We start from the raw sequence: 26,554 nt of genomic DNA on the forward strand, positions 1-26,554 counted from the left end.
GTGTCATATGGCCAATTTATATCATAACTCACTAACATATGCAATACATGGCTAACTTGTTGACTAATTTTTTAACCTATTAATCACATTAAAATATGTATAAAGTCGAATCTTTTCTATGAAGCTTTTCCACAAGATATTATCAAAAGATAGGATGCTATGTGTAAAACTTATATCTTCTCGAGAAGCTTTTTGACAACCATGTTCCTTGCTCTTTGACAACCATGCTCTTCATTTTGTGATTGCATTGATTCTTTGTATAATGTTGAGCAATGTACTTAGATTCTCCACAATATAAGTACAATCCTTTTTAATGATGTTGAGTCTTTTTTTTTTTTTTTTTTTTTTTTTTACTTAGTGAAAGATTTGAAATGTATTGTATCAGTTTGCATAGATTTGAGTATTAATGAATATGTTCCTAAAAATTTAGGAGTTTTATATTATTACCTTGAATTATTTGTCTTTATCCAAATCTTTATTCTTGATAAAAAGTTGATTATTACATGCAGTAGCTCAAGTAATAAATTATTCCAATGAATGTGCTTTTAGCCTAGTCATTAATAAGTCTTTGATATTGTTTTTTAATTCCATATTCAAATTGATTAATAAATGATTTGTCATTTCAACCAACTTTGTAAATAAGGTTTTTGAATTCAATAGCATATATAATAATTGATTGTAATCATTGTTATAAAAATATGATTTTTGTCTTAGCTATCTTTTTTTTAATTATCTTTTCCAAATGTGGCTATAAACATGACTTCTTTTATAGACTTAGGAACAATACTTCTATGGTTGACATTGGAAATAAATGAAAATTTCACCCTATGAATGTTGTCAAGCTCTTTGAAGAATGAATCAATATTAGAAACCAAAATATATTAATTTAGAATAATGTTTGTAACATTAATCCACCAATTTATCGGCCAAGTTTTTAATCCACCAATTTATTGGCCAAGTTTTTAATCCACCAATTATTATATTCTTGATATTTATTTCTTTTAATTTCCAACCATGAAATTTTACAACCAAAAAAGATTGATATGTTTGAAACTTGTGTTTTGGACTTAAGTCAAGAACTTCTTTCAACTTATGTTCTATCTATAAACAATTTCAATGAATTTATTTAAATATATTTTAAAGATTATCTAGGTCAAAAATCAAATCATTTTAAAACTAAATGACATATCTTTGTTCTATACCTTAAAATCAATATTAGGATTATCAAATTAGAATGTACATATTTCATGTGTTGTTTAATAAAATGACATAATTAAAGTTTTTGAAAATTATTTCTAGACAACTTTTAGATAAAAGAAACCACTATTAATATGCATGTACATGAATAGTGGACATTTTTCTAATGTTGCTAGATCATATAGCCAAATATAAAATTACTTATATATAAGCTACCCAAAAAATATTAATAATAAAGACTTGACATTGCGAAAAATCTATTTCAGCTATCACAATTTCTTTCTAACTACAAATATCATAAGTTTTTACTTTTATTAAAAATCCCACATAGCTTCAATCATATCTAATATGAAATCAACCAAGACACTATTTGCACATGATCTTAATGTATTTCTTCCCATCAAGCAACTATTGTTTCAAATCCTTACAACATAAGAATTTATCTACTTAAATTTTGCACAATCCATTTTATTTTTTTAATATATATATTTATATATATATATATATATATATATATAGTTGTCTCTTTTACTTACATCTCTTCTAAACGGACCTAAGTTGTCGTAAAAACTGCTTGAATCTACCTGCAAATTCAACACTCTCCGTCCAGGCAGGGCCAAACCCTAATCTTCTGGCTTCTTCACGTCACTCCAAAAATTTGCCGACTCCTCTTACCACCTGGAGGGAAATTGGCTTCTCACACATCGATTGGATTTCTCTTGTCATCTACACTTTATTCGAAGAAGCCCTAGTTTATTTGCTCCCTTTCTAAACATGTCAGAGCAGACCTCGACTAGCATAGTTCGCCAAGAAAACTGTACTCTACATCAGGCTGTCTTCACAACAGGAAGACTTACCACTTCCAAGTCGTCCTGCACCTGCACCCAGTGTGATGACTAATCTAAGAAAACACCGAAAGAGAACCACAATTTAACGGTGATGAAATGACAGCATTTGCTACAGCTTTACCTTGCCAGCTGAGACTACAGAATTGATAAATAAGCTGGTAAAAAAGCAGGAATTTACCACTACCCAACATTTTGGTCCTTCTGGAAGTGTTCTGTGCACAGGATCATGAAGAACATGGACTGAATCGCATCATCATACTTATCAATTGCGACCACACGGAATTCTATGATTTTGTAGGCGAAATCAAATCATAGCAAATACGACATACAGCTTTCACAATATGAGAAAAAGTTTCAAAATCAGAAGCTCAATAGAAAGAAAGGTCAAACTCCATAACATGTAACCATTATTTTGCAACTGTTACAAACACTACAAACAGTACAAATCAACGTCACAAGAACGCAAAACTAAGTTTATACAAGTCGCAGCTTTTCACAACATCGCTGTTTCTCAACACTTCCTACCACCTATTTGGTAATACCTGCAATATATTCATGATGGTAATTATGTAATGCAACAACCGAAAAACCCTTGCCGGGTAAAACCAGGCTTGTCTACAGGAAGTAGTAAAGGCTCTGCTCGATTGGAACGATTAACCATGTGCAATCCATAAAGAGCAGGGTTCCTTTCTGGCATACATTCTCAAGGAAAAGTAAATAGGTTTCTCTAGTTGGGGAAAAATTCTGTCACATCACAAGAGAAGAGTCTATAGACATTCTTATCACATCCCTTCTAGAAGGCAAAAAAACCAGGAGCTGACAATGTTATCCGATGCTATGCTGCACCTACTCGTCTCCAGATTCCAACGTGTTCAGCAGTTGATATTCCTCGTATTCATCATCGTCAAAGCCAAAATCAGAAGAAGCGGCTGTCTGGTTATCACAATCAGTATCTTCCAAATTAGCCAAGAAATTACAATGCATCAGGCTACGAAAATGGTCATACAATTTTTTAAAACAAACATGGAACCTACTTGTGTTTTTACTGGCATGTTCTTATCATCAACCGTTTCCGTCGCAGTAATCGCTTGCAGTGATGTTGGCGAGTTGGATTCTTTAGGCAACGAAGTCACCGGATGCACTGGTACTGTTTGTGGACCAGAATCTGCAGGCAATGTGGATACTGGAGGAATCGCTAAAGCTAATTCTTGCTGTAAAGCATCTAGCAGCTCTACTCCTGCCTGGCGTGTCGTGGTACCTTCACCACTGCTTCCCTGTTCAAATGCCACTCGCATGCTTTAAGTACGAACACATCGAGAAAGGAACAATGCATGTAAGAGAAACGAGATCAATATTTCAAGGCTTGCCTGCGTGGAGCTGCTATGATTATTTGCTGCATTCTGGTTGAGCCGGTCAAGAGTGCGGATAAATACTTCCTCCTCAACCTGTTACATCCTTCCGAAACAATAGGCGAATTAGGGTAAAGCATTTCAAGTCCATGGCAAAGGACATGCTGAATATCAAAAAGATTGACTGGTAGATATTGTTACAGATCTCAATCAAACTCTCCATGGAAGCGGACTAAAATCATCTCATTTCCAGGTCAGGATTGACACGAACCTGAAGATGATGAAGCTCATTTGAAATCTTGGCCTGCAATTGTTGCAACGTCTCAGCTTCCGCCTGCAAAAACCTGAATGCGTCAACCTTGATTAGCAAATACCTTGAAACCTCAATAATAAACCAAATCACAGAAATGCAATAAAAAAAAACCCGTTTAAACCCTAAACCTGACCACATCAAACCAATCAGAAACCTTCAATTCGCAGTCTTGTGAGCTGAATTTTACCCAATCGTATGCAGTACAGCTGCACCACAACCGTCAAACTATGATTTTCTCCCGTCAACACCCTAAATGAATTCTACAAAAATTCTGTGAAGCACTTTTGCAAAACCTGATTAAAAGGTTTCGATCTGTTCGACCATACTCCTTCTACGCCTAACTTCAATTAACAGAGAATAGGTTAATAAAAAATTCACTCACTTCAACAATTCCGCAGGCGCAACCTGCTGCTCCATGACTCGCGAAGTTTAAACACGGAGCGGAGCCTACCAGTGCCGGGTCCGTGAAATAAAAGGATGTTTTCCTTCACAATTTAACTAGAATAACAGCTCCCCTGCTGCTCCGAAATCTGACATGATCGATTCCCAAGCGCGAGCAACAGCAGTAACAAGTGGCAGAGTCCATCGAAATCCGACCCCGAGCTTGGCTTCTACCGCCAAGCGTCGCTGCTTGCTTCATAAACCCCGCTCCGAACATCATCCGTCGCAGTGCATCCATCCAAAAAAGTAGACTGTGTTCATCCATGACAGATTCATTCATCCACTTCTGATGCTGAGATTGTGATCCCCTTGGCCGCCCCATTTTTAATGTATTTTGAAGAATCTTTGTTTTATTATAAATAATCATTGAATTTTATTATAAGAAATATTTTTTTAATTAAAAATAATATATGAAAATATTTTGATATACTTTGGCATTATATAATATGATTTTTTATTCAATTTTTGTATGAAGTTATTTTTTAGCATGCAAGATAAATTCTATATTTATTAAGTTTCTAATATGATTTATCTATTTTTTTAGATTAATGTATCATTGGAATATATTAGTTACATTAGAGAAGTCGAATTGTGGCATTATTTGTAAAATTAGAATACAAACTATAATTAAGTTTAAAAATAGACATGTGGTGTAAATATTATATTGTTCCAATAAAAAAAACTATCATACTTAAAATAAAGGCACTTTTTAATTAATACTCGGAAACCACTAATCTACTAATTTTATATTCAAAATTTTGGGTTTGTAGTTTATTATTGTATTGAAAATTTTATTTTAAATATCTGTATAATTATATTTTTATAGATAAATACAAATATATTTTGGGACAATGGTGCTAAATTAATAAGTTTTCCTTTTATTAATAAAGACTTACAACTAACCAATATTTTAAGTTTATTTATTTATAAAATATATTTTGTAATTATTTTGAATTTTTAAAATTTAAGTAAAGAAAAAATTCTGATTTGAATTTATAATACATGTATATGTCTATTTATGTAAATAATGTTTGTGTCCATATATGTATGTGTCTATAATTAGTAATTTCTTAATCTTGTTAATTTTTTAAATTCTTTTTTATAGAATCATTGTAAAATAAGCAGAAATGATATGATATTAATCAAAATCTTGAAATTCATCAAATTTTGAATTTTAAAAAGAGTCCTAAAATATGAATGGAATAAAATTAACTCTATGACCTGTAATCAAAACATCAAACATTGGTTAATTGTTAGACCATTAAATTTTTAAAGCAATTTTGCAACTGTCTGTTCATAGTGTTAAAAATTCTATAAACTATGCAGTTAGATTTATTTAGAAGTTTAACACAAAGTTTACAACAATTGTATCCATTTTCTGCAATTGACTCCGACGACGAAACGCTACTCACAAATCGAGCTTCGAGCTTCACACCAAATTCTATATCCGGATGAGTTGCAACACTGTGACTTCAAAGGTTGATTCAGAAGATTGATGTCCAGTGGTGAAGTGAACCGTCGCCAGGGCTATCTATCTCAGATAACAATTACATCCAAAAATCTTGATGTGTTCTTTTATGATTTTCTGATACATGTTTACAAACCGATTTGTGATGAGAATCCGTGCTTTCGGATCAGTGCAGGTTCAGATAGTGACACACGAGGTAGTGTCCATGTTGGGATGCTTCAGATTCGTGGATGAGTTGAACGACTCACTGGTTTGCATTTGACATATACCCAGCGTGAACGTTCTTTATCAGCGTGAACTTTCGCATCTAGGTTATTATTGAATCTTTCCACTTGTCTGCTGAAGAGGGACCGACTACTGCAGCAGTGGAACTGAATCATTTGACGCCAAGAGCTCCTCTGCTCTGAGGCGTGTATGAGTTGGATGACAGTCTATGCTTGGAGCAGATACTCACTTTCTTCACGTTAGAAGAAATGGGTTGGTTTCATCTGGATCATGTCTAGCTTAATTTTTAAGTACGAAACGCAGTGCCTTGAGAGGACGACGTCGTGGTTGCTGGGAAACGGAAGGAATATAAAACGAGGTTTGGGAGTTCTGGTGGCTAGTTGCAACTGTTAAGTACGTAATGTAAACTGTCAAGTGCTCAAAGTGAAGGTTCTTTAAACTACCTTCAAGAGGTTCCTTTACATGAAGGTGATCATTACACCTGACATGTCTCAAGCGCAGAGTCAAAGAAGAGCTCGGAGTGATGCTTTGAGGATTTCCAGAACAGAAAGTACCTTTTACAAGATCCTAAGGAAGCATAAGCAGTGATATTATCACTGATTTACTCAACTTAAAAATAGGTTTAGTGTCTTCACAGGAATCTCCTACCTCCTTTTCACTTCCGTAGTCAGGTGCACAACGACAGCCTTCACATGCATCTCTCAAACTAACCAGCCAGTTCTTCCGAGTTCAAGTGCATCCTCATGTATGAATCAAAAGTTTCACTTGTTCGAAGTTACACGACATCACTATTAGATGCCTTTCGGACCAGATCCAAGTAGGAGGTTCTTTGCACCATCAAGGTGACATTAGCCAAGCTTTACAACGTTCAGAATGACGAACAACTTCAGGGTCGTAACGCCAGGTACCCAAGCATATCATGATCATTTTGTGGTCATAGTTTTGGGTCGCGGTTTTCTACTCTACATCTCACGCATCTGCCATTGGGACGCAACCAACTCACTGTCAAAAACACTTGCCAGATGCAAAAACATGGTGAATTACCTGTACTCAAGTGAAGGGGATAGCATGTATTCGACCAACAAGTACCCACAATGCACACCTCGTCTTTAACAAGCAGCGAATTGAGAAAAAATGGAATTAGTTTGGTTTACAATTAGAGAACTTCCTTATTAAAGGAAGCAAATGAGTTTCATTTTTTAAAAAACTGATCAGCAAGAAGCTCTATCTCCTCATCAGAGAGTGTTCTTCCTCACCAATGCTTCCATCAAGCTCATTTTCTTAGTTAAGGGGGAAAAAACAGTTAATATCATAAACTGCAAGCCACAAGGCGCCAATGCCAGCTCTTCCTCTTCCTGCACACCTGCCCGCGTTGTTGTTCTTTGAAGATGAAGAACCACACATCTTGCACAAGCAAGGCCTTGCATCCATCACTGCACATGAGCATATCTCATCGATTAATTAGGTCCCAGATGACTCAATCCTGATCCAAATCTGAAAATTTAGCGAGTGTCGCTCATTGTGTATTAAAAGTAGATGGATCACCTAACAAGGTTGCCTAGAGTCTTACAACTTACTGCAATTCTTCATCGGAGTTTCACAAGTCCATTGCACATTCTCTGATCATTTCTTATTAAAGATCAGTTTTCTATTTCGCTAACTGTAGAAAGCCAAGTTGTGATGAAGAAGATAATATATTAAAAAATATCTATTGAACAATAGGCGAAATTAGTTAGGCACCATTATCAGATGTATGTGCCGATTCTTCACTTGTAGGTGTGTATTAATTGGTTGAGGAAACGATCCAGTAAGTGGGTGATGGAGTGGATAGATCTGAATAGTGGCTTGAACAGTCATGATCATCATCCTCTACCACCCTTCAGCCAGTTGCCGTGAGGCATTTCGCCACAGACAAGTTTTCACTTTACCCGGATTCCACTCATCAGTAAACTACCTGATGAAAGCGCGGAGTAGATCACTTTTTGCAACATCGTATCTATTGACGACATGGTTCATTCAGAGTAACTTGGTGCAATGTCTGCAAAAAAAAAACAGTGCATCTCCGACTCAGAGGAAGATGTCATTTACCCCTACCTTAATTTCTCTAAATTTACAAACCAGCCAGATTGATAAACCATGAGAAGCAGTTTTAAATCCGAAACTAGCAACATACAAACAATAAGTAAAGGTAAAATTGAATTGATCAAGAATGAATTAATAAATAATTTCAATTCAATTTCAATTAATAAATAATTTCAATTCAACTTCAAATTAAGAGTATTGAAGATGATACAGAAAGTGGACATCATGTTCCAAAATTTGATGGTCCATGCTTTAATATATGGAAACATAGATTAATATTAGTTTTTAATGCTAAAAAGTTATAGTCCATAGTAAGTGGTGAAGAATGCTTACTAGTGGAATCAACTGTAGTTGAAGTTGCTGCTAGAATCCTAGCTTTATCTACTATAGGAGTAGGGTATATAAGTGCATGGGTAGACAAGGATATCTTGTCTTTAACCATAATCAACAATTTCCTAGATAACAACATTGTTTTACACATACAATCTTATATATCAGCAAATTTAGGATGGCAAGAATTAATAAAAATATTTGAATTATATAATATTTGAGTTTAATATTTGAGTTTAATATTTAAGATGTCTTTAAAAGAAAAATTATATACCTTAAAAATGAGAAAAGGTGATAGTGTTATTAAACACATACATATCTTTAGAGTACATATAGAACAGTTGTTGGTAGTAAAATCAGAAATTCTAGATGATGAAGCAATTCTCACCTTAATGAGAAGTTTACCTTTAAGTTATAGATCCTATATTAGCTCCTTGAGAAGGTAGTTTAGGATCACATTAGCATCTTTGATAATAGATTTGATCCTAGAAAAAAACAGTCATGAAAAACATGAGTTTAATATTTGATAATAATTCAGCCCTATATGTATGTAAGAAATTTCAAAATAACAACAAGAAATCTTATTTTATTAAGAATTTCAAAAGGAGTCTACGAGAAGAGAGTAATATCTCCAAGCTATATGAAAAGAGCAATTTTGCTATTCACAAGAAGTGTTTTTTTTGGAAGAAAGTTGGTCACTTGATCAAAGATTGCAGAACTAGAATAAGAAATAAAAATTGCAATACTAGAAAAGAAACAAATATTATTATAAAATCAAATAAACTATATGTGGTAATATTTATCGTTAAAAAAAACTCAAATTCAATATGGTATGTGGACTCGGAAGCAACTCAATATATGTATTATGAGTTAGTAGGATTTGTCAAATACATAAAAAATGAAGACAAACAAGTTCTTTACTTAGGAGATGATACTATAACATACATCATAGAAAGACATGGTGATGTAAATATCAAACTCATAAATAGTAATTAAAAGATCATATTTGATGTATTATATATACTAAGACTTGCCAAGAATTTATTCTGTGCTAAATAATTGGATAAAGCAAGAGGAGAAATTTGCATAAGAGCTAGAACAACTATACTTATCAATAAATTTGATAACACCATTGTAATCTATAAATTGAATCCTGATTTATATGAATTAGGGACAACAATACTTTTAAACAAGCTTCAAATTGCAATTCCAGCAATGGCTTAATTCAATAAAGCTGATATCTAAGACTACGACACATAAATCAACAAAGACTTAAAAAAATACAAACAATGGTAAATGAGATTGACTTCTTTGATGAAAAGAAAATTACCTTATGACAACCTTGCATAGAAGGTAAACAATATAAGATACTTAAAAAGCTATCCAATTGTTAGAACTTGTATATTTTAATATTTGTAGTCCTATGCAAGTAGGCACACATTTAGGATATACTTACTTCATCACATTTATTGATGATCTAACAAGATATTACCAAATACATTTGATGAAATACAAATTTGAAGCATTTAAGAAATTCACCTTATATAAAAAAAATTGTAAAAAAATAAATAAGTTCAAAAATAAAAACCTTAAGATTTGATAATGGAGATGAATATAAATCAAATAAATTTAAAGATTTATGTAACAAAGAAGGAATCAAATAAGAATATACTACAACTTATACACCACAATAAAATGGTATTTTTGAAAGGAAAAATAGAACATTAATAGAAGCAGTTCTTGCAATGCTATCCTATTTAAACTTGACTAAATTTATTTAAGGGTGAGGCACTCCAAACTACCAATTACCTCCAAAATAAGAACCCTATAAAATTTATATAAGATACCAAAACATCATTTGAATTATGGTACAAATACCAACTAAATTTATCTTATCTTAGAATATTTGGTTGCAAAGCTCATATATTCATTCCTAAAGAAACAAGAAAGAAGTCAGATACTTATTCATAAGAAGCTATTTTTTTAGGCTATAGAAAAGAATCTAAAGCCTATAGACTTATGAATGTAAAAAATCAGAAAATTATCATTTCAAGAGATGTTATTTTCAATGAGAATTTACATGATCCACAAGCAACATACTTGCAAAAGGACAATAAAGAATTCTTAATAGACTTAGAATTATTTAAGCATCCTACAACAACTATAAAGACCAATCAACAAAACATCCCTCTTGTTCAAGGGATGTCTTCACCACCAATACTACACCTCCAAGACAACTATGAATTTGATCAACATCTACTACATATTATGTTTTTAAATATGGCAGAACAACCTCCTTCTCAAATTGATATCATCAACAACTTCTCTCAACTATCATTATCCAATGATGACGAGATATTACCTCTTGAACATATTAAAGTCTAATCTATATTGCAAGATCCAAATCTTCCTTCTAGTTCTCAATCAACAAGAATTATTAAAACAACCACATAGTTGTAAGAGTGTACATAAGGAAGAAAAGAGTATAAATGCCATTTTCATAGGCATTACCAAGCCCACCTTGTTTCTACCATCATAGAAGTAATGGAGAGGGATAATGCTCAAGGATGGCAAAAAAAAATCAATTCTAAAATTACATCCTTAAACAAGAACAATACATGAAAAATGACAAATTTACTACCTAATAGAAAATCAATCAATTTAAAATGGATTTTTAAAATCAAAACTAAAGCTAATGGAAGTATTAACAAGTATAAAGCAAGGTTAGTTGTAAGAACTTTCATCCAAGTTCAAGACATTGATTACGTAGAAATATTCTCTTCCAAAGTCACACTTAACTCCATCAAAGTTCTTCTTGACTTAGCCGCTCAACATAATCTAAAATTACATCAACTAGATGTTAAAATAATATTTTTAAATGGTTTTATAGAAGAAGTTGTCTATATTACTATTCTAAAAGGATTACCTCTTACACATACTAATAAGGTATGTAAGTTAAATAAATCCCTACATGATCTTAAACAATCTTCTAGAGTATGGTATTAAAGATTAGATCAATACTTATTTCTTCATAAATATCAATGTCTAAATTCACATGCAAATATTTATTATAAAAGAAACAATGAAAAGGATTTCATCATAACTACAGTCTATGTTGATGATTGTATCATTGTTAGCAAGAAGATTCTTTTAATTCACGAAGTAAAAGATATTTTATAAGAAGAATTTGATATGTCAGATGAAAGAGAAATTCATTCCATTCTAAGCAATGTCATTCTAAGAAATTGAGAAGAAAGATGGATAATACTCTATCTAGCAAAATATTTAACAAATGAACTTTATGAATTTAATATGTTGAATTTCAATCCATTAAGTATCCCAATTCAACCAAAAATTCGTTTAAGTAATGAAGACCACATTACTTCGTAAAATTATTCCTATTCTTAAGTTGTTGGCAATTTAATGTATATCATTGTTAATTCTACACGAGATTGTACTTATGCTATTAGCAATTTAGCACAATATTTCTCTAAATGAAGCTCTATACACATTTTAACTTTGAAAAAAACTATAAGATATATAAAAGGTACATAAAATTTTGAAATCAAATATCAACACCTATCTCAATGTGATATTCTACATGGTTATTCTCATGCTGACTGGGCAAGTGACAAGGACATTTGTTGCTCTATCTTTGGATTTTGATTCTTACTAATTGGAGGAATTATCTCTTAGGGCATTAAGAAATAATAATTTGTAGCTTTATCATCCATAGAATTAGATTATATGGCTTTAACAAAAGCCTTAGCCGAAGTCATATGGTTAAGAAAGTTATTACATAAACTTAGATTTCTTCGACATGCATCAACTACCATATATTTTGATAGTCAAAGTGCCATTGTTTTTAGTGAAAATCCAAAATATCACTCTAAAAGCAAACATGTGGATACACAATACCATTTCATTAGAGAAAAGATTCTTGTCAAGGAAATCAAATTGCAATATGTGCCAACCACACATATGGTAGTGGATATATTTACGAAATCTCTTCCCAAAGAAAAACATTTTGAATACGTATCTCAACTTGGTATGTATCGAATTCCTCTAATTGTATAATAAGCTAACTATTATACCACTAACTAGAATATTGGCTTATTTGTAATGAATATTTTAATTTCTTTTTATTTGAGTGATATGTCGTCTTAATTTTATTGGATTATTATTTTTGTGTTTTGTTAATCAGAAAGTTTGGATGTTAAAAAGTAATATTTTTCTTTTTAATATAAAAAAATAAAGTTATAATTTTGAACTGCATCAAAGGCACTTAAGCAATTAATAATACAATTAATTCCATGAAAAAGTTTCATTTTTATATATGTAAATAAAAAGTAGATAAAAAGTTGTGAATACAAATATGCTACTAACAATCTACACGCAAAAAATACTTCTGTAGCTGCAGGTGAAGGGAAAAACAAGTACCGGTCATTCCAACCCCTCTAATCCCGCGGGCACGCTCCTAATCCCGCGACCCGACCTTAATCAGACGTGTCAATGAATGTAGAAGGATGAATGAAACAGAATATCATCCCCCATCCACCATTCGTCATTCATCCAACCCATGCGTGGAATTATCCAAACTCCTCCCCGAGATCGGGGGGGGGGGGGATAGTGGCGGTGTGAACGAGGGAGTTTCCGAGGTGGGGAACTGACAAGCCCGCTTTCCATTGTCTTTCTCATTCCTTCCTGCCCGCTCGTTCCTTCTCTCGCTCCTTCCATTGTTGTTGCTTGTGCGCCTTCTCTCGCTTGCAATCTGCTCCATTCCCCCGCGAATGATCTCCATCCTCGGGGTGGGGTGCGCACTGCGGAGTCGCTACCCAGCAGGGTTTCCATTGCAATGAAAATTCGGCGCAAGTCGGAGAAAGGGGCAGAGAGTGACGGGGTGCCGCCGTTGCACACTCTCATCACCTGCACGTACCAGAAGCTGTTTAAGAAGGATGGCGACCATGGAGGTGGTGATAATGGAGCCGTGGTGGGAGGGACTCATGGAACTGTTGACGGAGGGAAGGCTTCCACGGTGCAGCGCCACAAAAAGCACCGTCATGATTCGGTGTCATGGGCTAATGGGAGGCGGGTGAGTGCGTGCGTGTTGTCATGGTTCCGCTCCGTTCGTAGCTAGCGCTCTAGTGTGGTCGACATTGATGTGGTGGTAATCTCATGAAGCGTGTTGATTTTCCCTTTGTCGCGTTGGATATTTCGAGAGGGGAGTTGATCGTGTGCACTGTGTAATTTCAACCGGGGGGAGGTGGGAGTTGTTTGCATGGCGGACAGCTTGGGCGCGGGATGGGATGGGAGATGGTGAATGCTTTCGGAGTGGTGGGAGTTTGCGGTAGGATCTGTGATTGGGTTTGTGCGGGCGACCTGGAGGGGTTGCATTGTCATGGCTTGACTGCAGTAGTCGCAGCTTCTGACGAGGTTATGGAGATGGCACTCGAGGGAGGATAAGAACTTAATCGGCGTCCACTTGGAGAAAGTGCCTAGGTCTGGGAGGTTTAGAAGGTCATGCATTTCTGGGTAATGGGAAATGCTGCACGGGTCGATAAGTTTCGGGAAGGTGCAGACATGGAATGGTTGCGTAAGCTGGATAAAACTCATGAGTTTGATTTGAGGTTTACGCGTGGCGCCACAAATACATATTTGTCCTGAGCGCATGAAAGTGTGTTGTGTTGGACTAGGAGCTGGAGGTGAAGGAGGTGGACAATTTGGACGTGGGTAGGCATGGAGATGGTGATGTGCATGATTTTGCCCAGGATCTGCACGAAGCTCACAACAACCCTCTCTTCTCAAAGAGGCGCAAGGTCAAGAGCACCCGATACACGGTACTGAGCCCTCATGGCGGGCCCGTTACCTGAACATGCAATGTCTTTGTGTGGTTTGAGTGGAATGAACTTTTTCTGGTCCTGCCTGCGGTACACATGGATAAGATTTTCGTTTATGAGGTGGGTTTGTCATGAAACCGTTTCTCTGTCACTTGGTCGAGGTTGTGGTCGACCTGTGCGGATGGCATTTGCGAACTTGTGGCGAGTTGTGTCATCATGCATTTCCTAGTGCGCTTTGACGCCATAGCCTCTTGGACCCATGACGTAAAGAAAGGACGATACACTAGGTTCCACAATGAGTGTCGGTAATGACGACATAGCCAATGTTCCCGAGTCATGGATACCTAGGAATCGCCTCACGAGTGTGAAGTTTTGATGTCAGGTTATTAAGCTTCTAGAGGTCACAAGTCATTGTATGTAAAGGTGTGTTTGGGTGTGTGTTGGTTGGCTCACAGGAATTCTCAGAGGAGATGATAAATATGAGCACACCCCACAATACTAAGGCTGACAAAAGGTGCCAGCTGCTAGTGTGTGTTCTTTTCAAGACAGACATGCGTTGCAGTAAACTGATAAATCTAGTTTATTTACGTGACGTCAACTGTGGTTTTTGGACCTGCTTCATAGAGGTCCTTTTTCTTGCAATCTAGCAATATCTGACATCTAGCACTGTCCATGTTGTAATGCTATCGGAAACTTCCTCTCGACGCACTTAACTAACTGTGTGTTAGTGCCCAAACCTTCAGATCGCGGAATACCGAAAAGTACATTGAAGAAGACAACGCTGATTATGTCAGCACCGTCGCGAACTCGAAAGAGGCATTGATAGCGTCAATTTTTTTTGTCTTTGACACTCTAGGGAAGAATGGACTCACGGCAAGTGAGGTGGTGGCCATAATGTTGGAACAAAACCTCCCCGGTCTCAAAGAGGGTGGGGCCAGGCACACTGTTCAAGTAGCGAATGTGCTTCGAAGGTCACGTCACTTCATTTCGATCGGTAATAAGCAATACCTTCCGTGCTCAGTTGCAGAAGTTCCGAAGCAGGAGGCCAAGAAGCAAGGGCATAGCCGAAACGGGCAATCCAGTAAGAGCAAGCAAGGACGCGCGGACTGCAAACTTTACGATGGCAGCGGGTGGCACTGTCCTCGACAAGCGCAGCATGCATTCTCTCTGTGCCTCCATCACCTGGACATGATCAACAGACCTTTTGGCAAGATGTCTGTCACTCCGTCGATCAAAGGCTCACCTGTGCATGTTCGCGAAGTCTCAAATAGCCAACGTGTTGAGAGTGAGGAATCTGAATCCGATCCAGGAGAAAATGAAGACATCGGCCCGGCTGCTATAGCCAGATGGGGAAAAGATCGCACCCCAGGTTCGATGCCAAATCAGAAGCGGAAGATGCTTTCTCTCATGTCTATAAAGTAGATGAGTAAGTGCCTCATTTTCTCGATCACTGAGCCTACATCATTCAGAGTTGTGACTAGCATAGGTGCTGTGTAGCTTTTTAAGTCTAGAGCTCACAAAACATGAGCATTGTATAGGGCTGAACTCTAGGTGGTGCCAGAGACCGATTTGAATACGAGTTGATCCAGTACAGTGTGCAATTTGGAGTGGTCAAGGTATCGGAAGAGTGCATCTCTGATCGTGTTTCAGAAATGTCGATGAAGACCTTGTCAACAACCCCTTTTCAGTGCTACTTCTTAACTTCTCATGACCAGACGGCTGTGAGTTCTATGAGATTCTTGGTCTTCATTGTTAGTCCTGATCCTGATCCCAAGGAGACATGAACCCACTCATTTGAGAAGAGGGATTGGATCGCGGCGCTGTGGCCTATATTTGCTTGTACTGGCGGTGGCTTAAGGTAACCTTGCTCTTCTAAGCAACAACCAAATTCCGAACTATTCTAATGCTGCTATTTATTCACTTAGTCAAGTGAAAAGATGTGAATTTTTTTTTTGTAGTGTTTTTCATAACATAAATTGAATGATTAAGTATATTAGTAAAAAATTGCTTGAGTTTCATTATTGACATTGCACTTGCAGTACGAAGAGTTTTTAAGATTCCAAAACTTCATTTTTACAAGTAAAAATTTAATAATGAAGCGATTAAGTATATTAATAAAAATTTGCAAATTTTTATTAATATACTTAATCGCTTCATTATTAAATTTTGAATCCTCTTGTAAGTCTTTTCTTACAATTCCTTCAGATTATTTTGCTGCGAAATTTTCAGGTCTTTGAAAAATGATCCATTTGAAGACATACAAGCTATGTTGTCATCCGATTAGTGCTTTGAATGAGTGTACGGCTGAGTAAGACATCTTCTACAGTGAAAATATTGAATTTTATATGTTATGTTTCAAAAAATTGTCACAAATACTGTTCAAAGAAAGAGGAAAAAAAAGAAAAAGAGAAAGAATCTTCTACTCATTGTTCGGTTGTTACAAATGGCTAAAACGGACTGCAAATTTCTAAACAAGTGCTTTACTTTATTGATGTGTTTTTAAATAAAAACCAAATATTAAAAATATCATTAAAAAATAAATCTACATAAATTAATGTTGCAACAGCTTCAACTATTAGATTTTGTATGTATCAGAACAATGACAGTGAAAATAATACAAATTCATTCATAGCAAACAATTAATGAAATTATTTTTGATTGCTATCCTCATTTCAAAAACCTTTTCTCACAACTTATTCATTTCCTGTTGCCACGAGGTTTCAAAGACGATGAAACATGTAACATTTCGTATCATTTTCTCATCTATTAAGCTATTTGCTCTTTTTAATCTTCTCTTTCCCAAAGGTGTCAAAGGAAACTATTTTTACCATTTTAGGTCCATGTGAGAACTGTCAACACAACTGGATGGTTCATACTTACATTGCGTAAAAATGACCCAACCATGCAAACAACATTAGATGAATCCATTATCAAAAGGAAGTAGGTCTGGATCTGGTACCATTGCTGGCACTGACTGCCGTGTCCCAATGGAGCCTCATCGTCCTCCTCGCATTACGAACCTCAAGGGATCATCAATCATGGCCTTCACTGAAAGAATCGGTGTTAAAAAGAAACTATAATGGTTTCTGCATTAGCTGTAGCTGGATTGCTGGAAAGACACAAGTGGATGTTCACTAAGCGTGATGGTCTTGAAGACACCGGCAACCGCCACATGGGCCCAAGCGTTGCGATGTCAACATGATCCAGCACACCTCTGACACTGTCACACTCCTGGCAAGCAATCTATCGTGCCCAACGCTCCAGCAGGTCGTGGAATAATGCAGGTATAAGCATCGACCTTATAATGAGTCTCGGGAGCTACCCAGTCAGTGCGAATTTCTACACACATTGGACGATTACGTAGCATCGCTTATGCTACCGTAAACATGAAATGCGATAGTAAACATGAAATGCGCAAGTCAACTGTGATCTGAGACTTGGGCACCTCCCACAGCCTCATGAATGTGGGAGCAGTCCGTCACTGAGAAGCTCTTCCAACAATAAGAGATACGGAAAATCGTGTTGTACCTACGGTCAAAGGGATGGATGAAGTGGTACTTCGGCGGCCAAGGTTGTGAGGACCGCGCTCTTCAGGCAGTAGCGTAGAACCTAGAAGGGTGAAAATCACAGCCGCAGTGACAGCCCACATGATATTGTCGACGCTTCATGTGAGGAAAAACCTGTCCACAATATCACAAGAAAACCGGCACCGATTTCACAACATTGTTAGCACGAAAATTAGGTGCAAACTTTCAAATACATGCTTATAACACTCGCCATAGTATAGATACTGCACATTTCGGCAACAGCAGTTTACGTATTGCAGTAAGTTGTCCACTAGGGAAAGTTGAAGCGTGCACAAGAAAATGGGGTAATCCAGTGAATTCTCAGTCTATGCTTCTGTAGTGAATTAGGCTAGAGCACCTATGGAATGACACATCAACAGTGACTTACTTGCGAGAATGCAATTCAAGCGAATCCCAGGAGTTGTGGTTTGTTTAATCATGAACTTGAGAGAGCACGTTTACTGAGCAACAAGTCAGAGCTACCGGGACTCGAAGTGCTCAGAGATGGCATCTATCACTGCATCCATCGTTGGAGCAGCCGAGGTTACACCCCAACTCGCAGCTTAGTCTATTTTTTCCACAAAGTCATTATTCTGGCCAGAACCAAAACTTGAATCTTTGGTCACTATGAGCAGCGCTATGCACAAATTTTCCTGCTTCGCTTACAATAACTGACATAATATGTTGTGTAGCCAAAACTTAGAATCCGAGTCGGGCGCTCAGATAATGCTTTCGTGGCAGATTATCATTACCCTCGGCTGACTGTTTTCTTTCCAATTACGTCACAACCTCGGTCCTTATTTGAGGCTGCTTAATACTTAAGATTTGAGGCCGATCAATCCTGATTTTATTGAAGTAATTCGTGGCATAAAAGAGTTTAATATAACCCAAATTGGTATTGGAGGAAGAAATTGCGTTTGTGAAAGAATTTTCAGAAATCCCTAAAAAAGTGGAGCTTTTCACTTGTATATTTTCTAGAGGATGTATTAAGTTGTTAGGGATGTAAAGAGTTTATTTTAAGAAGAGATCATCAGCAATAAGATTTTATTACAAATATGTTTTTGAAAATTTTGGAGTGTTCTCCAAGCTTATATTTTTTAAACTTCATTTTTCAAACACGTCAATGACAACATCAGTACTAGTGAGATTTATTGGCATATTGATTGAAATTCTAGATTTTAAAAGTTGAATTATTAGATCTATTTTTTGTTAACAAAAAAACGTATTATTTATTAATTTTTTCTATTGGATTTTTCATTTTTATTGATTCATGTATATTAATTCTAAATTCTATAAAAGTTATAAGGTATTCTCTCTAAACTTCTTTGCTTTCATACTATGCAAAAATATTTAATATAGTACTTATGTTTTATATGATATTAAAGAATCTATCTTTTCCATCTTAATATTGCAATATTCTTTTAGATATTTTTAAGTTTTAAATTTCTTGTTAATCTTAATATAATTTTAAAGTTTCAATTTCTAGTTGATTTGATAAAAAAAAAAAATCTTAAAATTTGAATTGAAAAAATAATTATGTAAGAGCTTTTAAATCAAAAATATTTTTACATGTATTATTCGGCAAAAAATTGAAGCTTGTGTAATGTAAATTTCTTGTAAAATAAACTTTAGAGATCTAAGTTAAAGATTTAGGTACTTAAATGAACTTTCTAATGTAGTGTTTTTCTAAAACTTAATGTATTATATTATAGTTTATTTTATAATTAATTCTTTTTTAAATATTTATATGCTCAAGTAAATTTTTAATGTTTTAAAATATTTTAAATCAATTGTTAGAACTTAATAATTGTATGTATAGTACATAAAAGCTGCAACCATTATGATGATGTCTTTTTTAGAGTGTTTTTTATTATATTGATTTTATTTACTTGATAAATTTTTGTTGGTGAAAAAATACTATTCTTTCCAAACAATCTATTGTTAGATATTGCAATATTAAGATAAAAAATGTAATATACAGTTAATGTTTATAAAGATGTTTTTTAATGCCTAAAAATATATAATGTATGTATATATATATATATATATATATGTGCGTACACTAATTTAATTTAACATAATTTATTTAAAAAATTAAGATATAAAAAATGATAAAATAAAAATATTAATAATTAGAAATTTAAAGATTTAAAGATTTATAAGTTTAAATTGATCTTTTGAGTTTTTATTTCGAAATTATTTTTTAAATAAAAATAATCTTCTATAAATATTATATGTAATATTATTAAAATATATGTAATATATATTTTAATTATTATTAATATTAATTAAATAAAATATTCTATAGAAAAAAATATAGTAGATAAATAAATATCAAATAAGTGTAAGTAAAAAGTTAGTTGGTTGCATGTACAATCTTCAAAGAACATACTTCATTGAAGAGAAGAAAAATTATATATTAAACATTTTAGTAATAATGTCACAAAGCTTAACTAATAAGATTAAATTATAAATAATTAATAAAAAGTACAAGAGATATCTAATATTTTCCCTTTTTCATTTTTTAATTCCTAAAATTGGGAACCTACTCAATATATTTTGTAAAACATTTTAAAAAATAAAATACTCAATGAATTCTGTAATTTTATTTTATTTATAATAAAAATTAATTTTATAAAAAAATACGTATATAAACTTTTAGAACATAAAAAAGAGAGAAACTATGGTGAATATTACTCTTGATATTTAGAATGTTGTGTTTGATCTGTATTCTAATTTTTTTTATAAAAAAAAACATGTAAATAAAAATATTAAGATATATATATATATATATATATATATAATATTTTTTTTAGATAGAAATGCTAAAAAATACTAAAACTTGTATATGGTTAAGAGAATTGACAAATTTGTAGTTTATTGCATATTGCTTAGGATCTTTTTTAGATTGATGTATTCAAACATTCATAATTAAATTATATAAATTATATAATTTTTTATTCTTCTTTAATTCTATATATTGAAATTTCGTCTTATGATTAAAGAATGTATTTAATATTTGCTAGACATACTTGTGATAAATATGAATATTACTAAAATAATGAATAAAATCATTATCTAATATATATATATTTAGATTATTGTAATATTTTAGATTCAAATTTCATGATTTTATGTCTAGAACAAATTTCTTTTTTACTCAATTAATCTTTTAAGAAAGATATTTGATATATTGAGAGTTTTAGTCTAAATAATAAAAATTAATAACAAAAATAAATTTTTTATTTAAAGAGAGAGAAAGTTGGAATCAGATTAAAAAAATCATAGAAATTAGACCATTGAAATTTTAATCCTTTTACAATAAGTTTTTAAGAAAATTTTGTTAATTTTTTATATAATATTTTATGTAGTATGTGTATCCATTAATTTTATTTTGATACTTTGGTCTTAGAAACTTATGGTTTTTATATATTCTACAAAAGGAATTTTTCAGAAAAAACTTTAGATATATATTAACAAAAAAGTTAATATAATGTGATTTCTTTTTGTATTTATGACTTAACTAAATGCTTAACATAGCTAATATTCTCTAATATTATGATATTAAAAAATATTGAAAAAGTCATCAGACTATCTAATCCATATAAAAATAAATTTGATAAGTTATTTTTTTATATGTTTTTAAGTAAAATTTTAATTAATAAATATAAAATTTGAATAAAAGATTATATCTAGTTTTATTATTAGAAAAGTTAATTTAATGTCTTTTGGACTTGTCTTTGCAACTTCAACATCTCAATTTGAAAGATATTTATTGAATCTCAAGTTTTTTAAATGTAGGCTTTGATTTATCATAATATCTTTGCCGACCTTGGTAATTTGAACAACCTTACAACAATATGAAGAGATTATATTAACAACGAGTTATTTACACTTTTGTACATACTTATGTATGTTCTTGTGTCTCTTTAGACAGCTGAGCTTGCGGGATGCCACAGTAAACAAGAGCTCGTTGAATTTAGGTTCACAATTGAAGCAGTGGATGAGTTTGCCCTCGCACCCATGGTCTCCAGATCTGTGACCCAGTAGATCCAGAGGCGGCCTGGAGGGGTGGCGATTCACGGCAGTTGCAAAGATGAAGTCTTGTCGACGATCCAACGCGAGCAGAGCGCCGCATCCAGGTCAAAGTGGAGAATTATTGAGGCCGACACAGCAAAGGAAGTCGAGAAGGTTGGTGGGGCCAGTTATTCTTCTCACGGCCAGGAGATCGAAATGGACGTCGGCACTTGCACCCAAAAGGTCCAGGAGGTCCTTAAAGGACATTCGGTGGTGGAGGGCAGAGCATTACATGTCCAAGGGGATTAGGCCCTGGACCAGCCACCCACGTAGCATACGGCTGGTTGTATTGCTGCTGCTATTGCTTCTGCCGGTGAATGTCATGATCCCGGTGCCACAGTCCTCGTTCTGATGGTCGAGGCTCAGCTGTGCCACTGGGCAGATGCTTCTCCTCTATCTCGTGAAACTTTAACTTATCTCGTCCATATGCTTTCCTCTCCTCAACTTTCTGTTGGTTCAAGTTTTCTTTTTAAATACTTTGCATTTTGTTCGATCTTGGATAATTTATAAGCTTGCTGCCTAGATTGCCTCCATCTCCATGAGCGATCAAAGTTTGATTGATGATGGTGTCTTCTTCTTGGATATTCACTATCTTGTATTACTCAAGAAGACACACTAGGAAAATGGGATGAATTTTCATTAACTTCAAATGTAAGCATTATGTAACCAAATTGATATTTTCACTTAAAAGAAATAATCTAAGTTTAAGACAATTTAATTTTTTATGATGGAAAATATTTTTGATATAATAATGAAGTAATAACACCTTATTTCTAACTTGGAATTGAAGTTGTTCTTTTCAATAGACATCAATATTAATTTTTTGTTGTCTTTAAGCTTTTTTTAATTGTATTTTCATTGTTGTTTGTAGATTTAATAAACATTTTGTCAATCTTTTGCCATAGAATTATCAACTTCTAAAAATTCAAAAGTATCAAATTGTGGATGATATCCATAGATAGCATAGAATGGTGATTGTTGAATAAATGAATGTATTATATTATTTTAGGTAAATTATACTAATAGTAAAAGAGTTTTCAAATTATCTTCATGGTAGTTGATGATACATTGCAAATACTGCTCTCATACTTGGTTCACTTGCTTTGTTTATTTGGTAGTTTGAAGATGGAAGGGCAATAATATTTTTATATCAGCCTTTGATATCTTCAAAGGAACTTTCTGAAATTTGGATAAAAATTGAATTTCTTTGTTTGATACAATATTTCTTGATAGGCTACTATAGCAATAAATGTAGTTGAGAAAAAACTTAGTTATTATTTCACTTGTAATAGTTTTTGTATATTGTACAAAATATATCATCTTAGTTAAACAATCTTATATCATAAATATAAAATCATAAGCACTTAAAATTAAAATAATTTTAATTAAATCCATAATAATTGATAATCATAGTAGTCCTAATATAGATAATAGTTAAAAGAATCTACAAGGTAGATAATAAGGAATATTTTTTCTTTAATAAATATCACATAAATATATAAATATTTTATTTTATTATATAATTGTGACTATAAAAAATCATACTTAAATAAACTTCACCAAGAATTTTGAATCAATGGGAGTTATTGATTTTATAGCTTAAAACTAAAATTTCTCTAATTTCAAAAAAGTTAATTATTCTTGATCTTTTGTTAATTGGAGAATAGATTCTAAGTATTACAAACATGTACATTTATTTCATAATGTATATAAGTGATTCAATAATTACTTATATGATTAGGTAGAAGTAGATAAATATAGATTAATTTCATAAAGTCTTTTAGTAAAGCTTTTTAGATGCTTCATAGATAGGCTTTTGACTTTAGATGTATTTATAGGTCAGAAACTTGGCCAACAAGTTAATATTATATTGGTAGCTTGTGGAACAAGTTAACTCCACATAATAGCTTGTGAAACAAGCTAACCATGTGGCGCATACATAGATAACTTGCCTTGCAAGTTAAGACATATGGCTAGCAAAGTCAACATGTTTTAGAGGTCCTATTGGACATCGCCACGTAGCTCCTAGTTAAGAGTATATATGGAGGCAAGAGTAAAGCCTTCTTCTATCTTGTCAATGTTGTCTAATCCTTAGTCTTGTTTCAAGACTTTCTACTCTTCTTATTTTTGGCAATAGCCTTCTAGTTAATATTACATTAATTTTTGAGTGATTTTCTAGTTATCTTCAATGACACAGGAGTGTATCGAGGATTCTCTTTCTTTGAGATTCATGTTCCTTACACTAAGTGCATTCATTAGTATTGTGCTATAATACAAACATTAAGTGAAAGAAAAAAAATAGATAATAAAAAAATTTAATTAAAAGTATAAATAATAATCAAGAATATAGTAAAGCTAGTAAGAGCTAATTGTACTTGTTTGCAAAATAGACTTTTATTTATTTTAGTATAGCTATAAATAAAGCAAAATAGAATAGATAAGAAAAATAATTAATACAAGTATCTTTCAAAAGAAGTTAAGAATTATTTTTAAGACTTGTTATTTTAAAAAAAAAATCAAGAAATTATTCTTAAAGAAAATAACTAATAAATTAGAGTCAAAATAAGATCCTAAGGTACAAAACACTACACCCATGTCAATTCTTGGATATTTTGATTTATTAAAGATTTGAATATAAGAGCAAACAAAAAAGAAGTTCTTTGTACATTGAATTTGAGTGATTTGGATTTATAAAGAATTTTTAAAAGCTGTGTAATATTAAAATTATTTTGAGATGATTTTGATTTTTTTGAAAAATATAAATAATTTATACTTTGGAGATTTTCATGAAATTGATAGTAGATTTGTGGATGAAATTTTATGGTTGTATGATCATAGGTTTATTAAATATTTTTTTATAAGTTTGAGCTTTATCAAACAATTCATTTGATATTTATTGAAATTAAAGTATAATGGAGTCTTAAAAATTAGAGTTTGAAAGATTAATGAGGATTTCTTATTGAAGAAAAAGAACTTTTAAGTTACAATACATAGCATTAGCAAGATTACTCATAAAGAGAGTATAGAGTAAGATATCTCTCATTTCCAACATCAATGTTTTATAGGTGGGTCTATTCCACTAATAAACAACTTCCATCCTTTGATGAATATGTCCATCTAATATTCTATCAAATCTATCCATTGCTAACTTATCTACTAAGAAAAAAAAATTATGGCTCTTAAATTTAATAAAACAAAGAATTTATGATTTTTTAGGTCTTAAATAAATGTCTACTATAAAACAAAGAGATAGTTAATAAAAAAATAAAAAAAGATCTACACAAGATATTTCATACAAATTAAATTACAAATTTTTTTTATTTTAGTTGATTTTTTAAAAAAAAAAAAATTACATATTATATTCTTTAATAGCTATGCTTCTTATTTTGTAGTTAAATTGCTTCTTAGAAGAAGGTTGAATTGTATTTTTAGGTTCTTTATAATATAAAAATAATTCTTTTTGATAGTATTGATATTTTTTATTTAATAAGAGATTTAAAGCATATTACATTAATTTATATATATATATATATATATATATATATATATATATATATATATATATATATATATATATATATATATATATATTATTTTAAAATTTATGTAATGAAAAGATAATAGAATTTCAAACAAATTATAAAGATATTATATAATACTTGTATAATTCTAAAATTAAAACTTAAAATATCAATTAAAATATTATACAACAAATTAAATTGTTTGGCTTGATGCTTGAGGATCAAGCAAGTTTATTATTAATTTCTTTACTTTATATTATAAATTGGTTGATAAATGCAACATCATCTTATTTAATCTTAATTACTAATTGTCAAAATTATCAAGCATATAGTAATAATAAATAACTTCTTTAGTTTAAGATCAAAATTTTATTGTTTTTAATACAAATTTTACTATGCTATCTATATATGGCTTGAAATTTTATTAGAAAAGCCTTTAAATGATTGAATATTAGATTTTGTTGTTCAAAGAAGGATAAAAATCATAACATGTTAGAATCTAAAAATAATATTTTAATAAATCTTACTTATAATTATAGAATTAGATAGCTTTAAAATTATAATTTAATCACTTAATACTTTTGGTTGATAAATCCTTGAAATTCAAATCATGTATCTTCAAATTTTTCAAAGAAGCCAAATTTTGGTTCTTTGATAGTAGTGGCAATACTTGTAGGATGTTCTATTATAAAACAAATTATTAGTATAGGCTTAGATATTGAAGTAGCTACAATAATTAGTACATCTCTATTTTTAATTAATCTTGATATTTCTTATAATAATAAAATAATTTGATGCATAACAAGTATTAATTTTTTAATTTGTTCTTAAATTTGTGCTATTACATCATTTATTTTTATAAAATCAACTATTATTATTATCACAGATATATATACATACTCTAATAAATACCTATATGATTAGATAAAAGTAAGTAAAAGTAGTTAAAAGTAAATAAAAAGAGATAAAAGAAGGTTAATTTCATAATACCTTCTAAAAAAGCTTCTTAAAAGCTTCACAAACACTACTTTGACTTTACATATACTTGTAGTTGATTGATAGATTAAAAACTTGGTCAAAAAATTAACTATGTATTTGTAATTTGTAAAATAAGCTAACTATGTGGTGCACATATAGAAAACTTACTTTGCAAGTTAAGATACATGTCTTATAAAGTCAACACATTTTACAGGTTCTATAGGACATTGCTACGTAGCTCTTAGTTAAAAATATATATGGAGGCAAGAATGAAGCCTTCTTCACTCTTGTCAATGCCTTTTTAGTCCTTAGTCTTATTTCA

At 32.3% G+C, this 26,554-nt stretch overlaps 2 protein-coding genes and 1 long non-coding RNA gene across 5 annotated transcripts; 1 reads left to right on the forward strand and 2 right to left on the reverse strand.

The window, feature by feature from the left end:
• Positions 1–1,895: 1,895 nt before the first annotated feature.
• LOC112274806 (uncharacterized) lies at positions 1,896–4,308 on the reverse strand. 3 transcript variants are annotated; one of them, XM_024504576.3, is made up of 5 exons: positions 4,090–4,308; positions 3,666–3,738; positions 3,413–3,490; positions 3,080–3,319; positions 1,896–2,075 (listed from the first exon to the last, which is right to left on the reverse strand). In XM_024504576.3, the coding sequence occupies exons 1-5, from the start codon at positions 4,122–4,124 to the stop codon at positions 2,025–2,027; spliced, it is 477 nt and encodes a 158-aa protein (XP_024360344.1). In that variant the 5' UTR covers positions 4,125–4,308; the 3' UTR covers positions 1,896–2,024. The 3 variants fall into 3 exon arrangements, with proteins under 3 accessions (XP_024360344.1, XP_024360342.1, XP_024360343.1); XM_024504574.3 differs by lacking the exon at positions 1,896–2,075 and adding an exon at positions 2,418–2,978; XM_024504575.3 differs by lacking the exon at positions 1,896–2,075 and adding an exon at positions 2,418–2,998.
• Positions 4,309–12,927: 8,619 nt separating this feature from the next.
• Positions 12,928–15,988, forward strand: LOC112274634 (uncharacterized). The gene is made up of 4 exons (XM_024504275.3): positions 12,928–13,345; positions 13,947–14,090; positions 14,546–14,604; positions 14,834–15,988. Exons 1-4 carry the CDS (start codon positions 13,109–13,111, stop codon positions 15,510–15,512), a joined length of 1,119 nt encoding a protein of 372 aa, XP_024360043.1. The 5' UTR covers positions 12,928–13,108; the 3' UTR covers positions 15,513–15,988.
• A 1,161-nt stretch (positions 15,989–17,149) lies between these two features.
• LOC149986613 (uncharacterized) lies at positions 17,150–18,337 on the reverse strand. Its single transcript, XR_016500041.1, has 2 exons — positions 18,045–18,337; positions 17,150–17,770 (listed from the first exon to the last, which is right to left on the reverse strand). It is a non-coding gene; the product is annotated as an uncharacterized LOC149986613 (long non-coding RNA).
• Between the last annotated feature and the right edge of the window lie 8,217 nt (positions 18,338–26,554).

This window comes from Physcomitrium patens, chromosome 22, assembly GCF_059467195.1.
Source record: "Physcomitrium patens ecotype Gransden chromosome 22, ASM5946719v1, whole genome shotgun sequence".
NCBI lineage: Eukaryota > Viridiplantae > Streptophyta > Bryopsida > Funariales > Funariaceae > Physcomitrium > Physcomitrium patens.

Excerpts from the sequence above, each read along its gene's own strand:
- LOC112274806 (XM_024504574.3), bottom strand. The coding sequence starts at position 4,124 with ATGGAGCAGCAGGTTGCGCCTGCGGAATTGTTGAA. Across the intron at positions 3,739-4,089 it reads GCGCCTGCGGAATTGTTGAA|GTTTTTGCAGGCGGAAGCTG; the intron begins GTGAGTGAATTT and ends TGACGCATTCAG. Across the intron at positions 3,491-3,665 it reads ATGAGCTTCATCATCTTCAG|GTTGAGGAGGAAGTATTTAT; the intron begins GTTCGTGTCAAT and ends AGGATGTAACAG.
- LOC112274634 (XM_024504275.3), top strand. The coding sequence starts at position 13,109 with ATGAAAATTCGGCGCAAGTCGGAGAAAGGGGCAGAGAGTGACGGGGTG. Across the intron at positions 14,091-14,545 it reads TCAAGAGCACCCGATACACG|GAATTCTCAGAGGAGATGAT; the intron begins GTACTGAGCCCT and ends GTTGGCTCACAG. Across the intron at positions 14,605-14,833 it reads AATACTAAGGCTGACAAAAG|ATCGCGGAATACCGAAAAGT; the intron begins GTGCCAGCTGCT and ends CCAAACCTTCAG.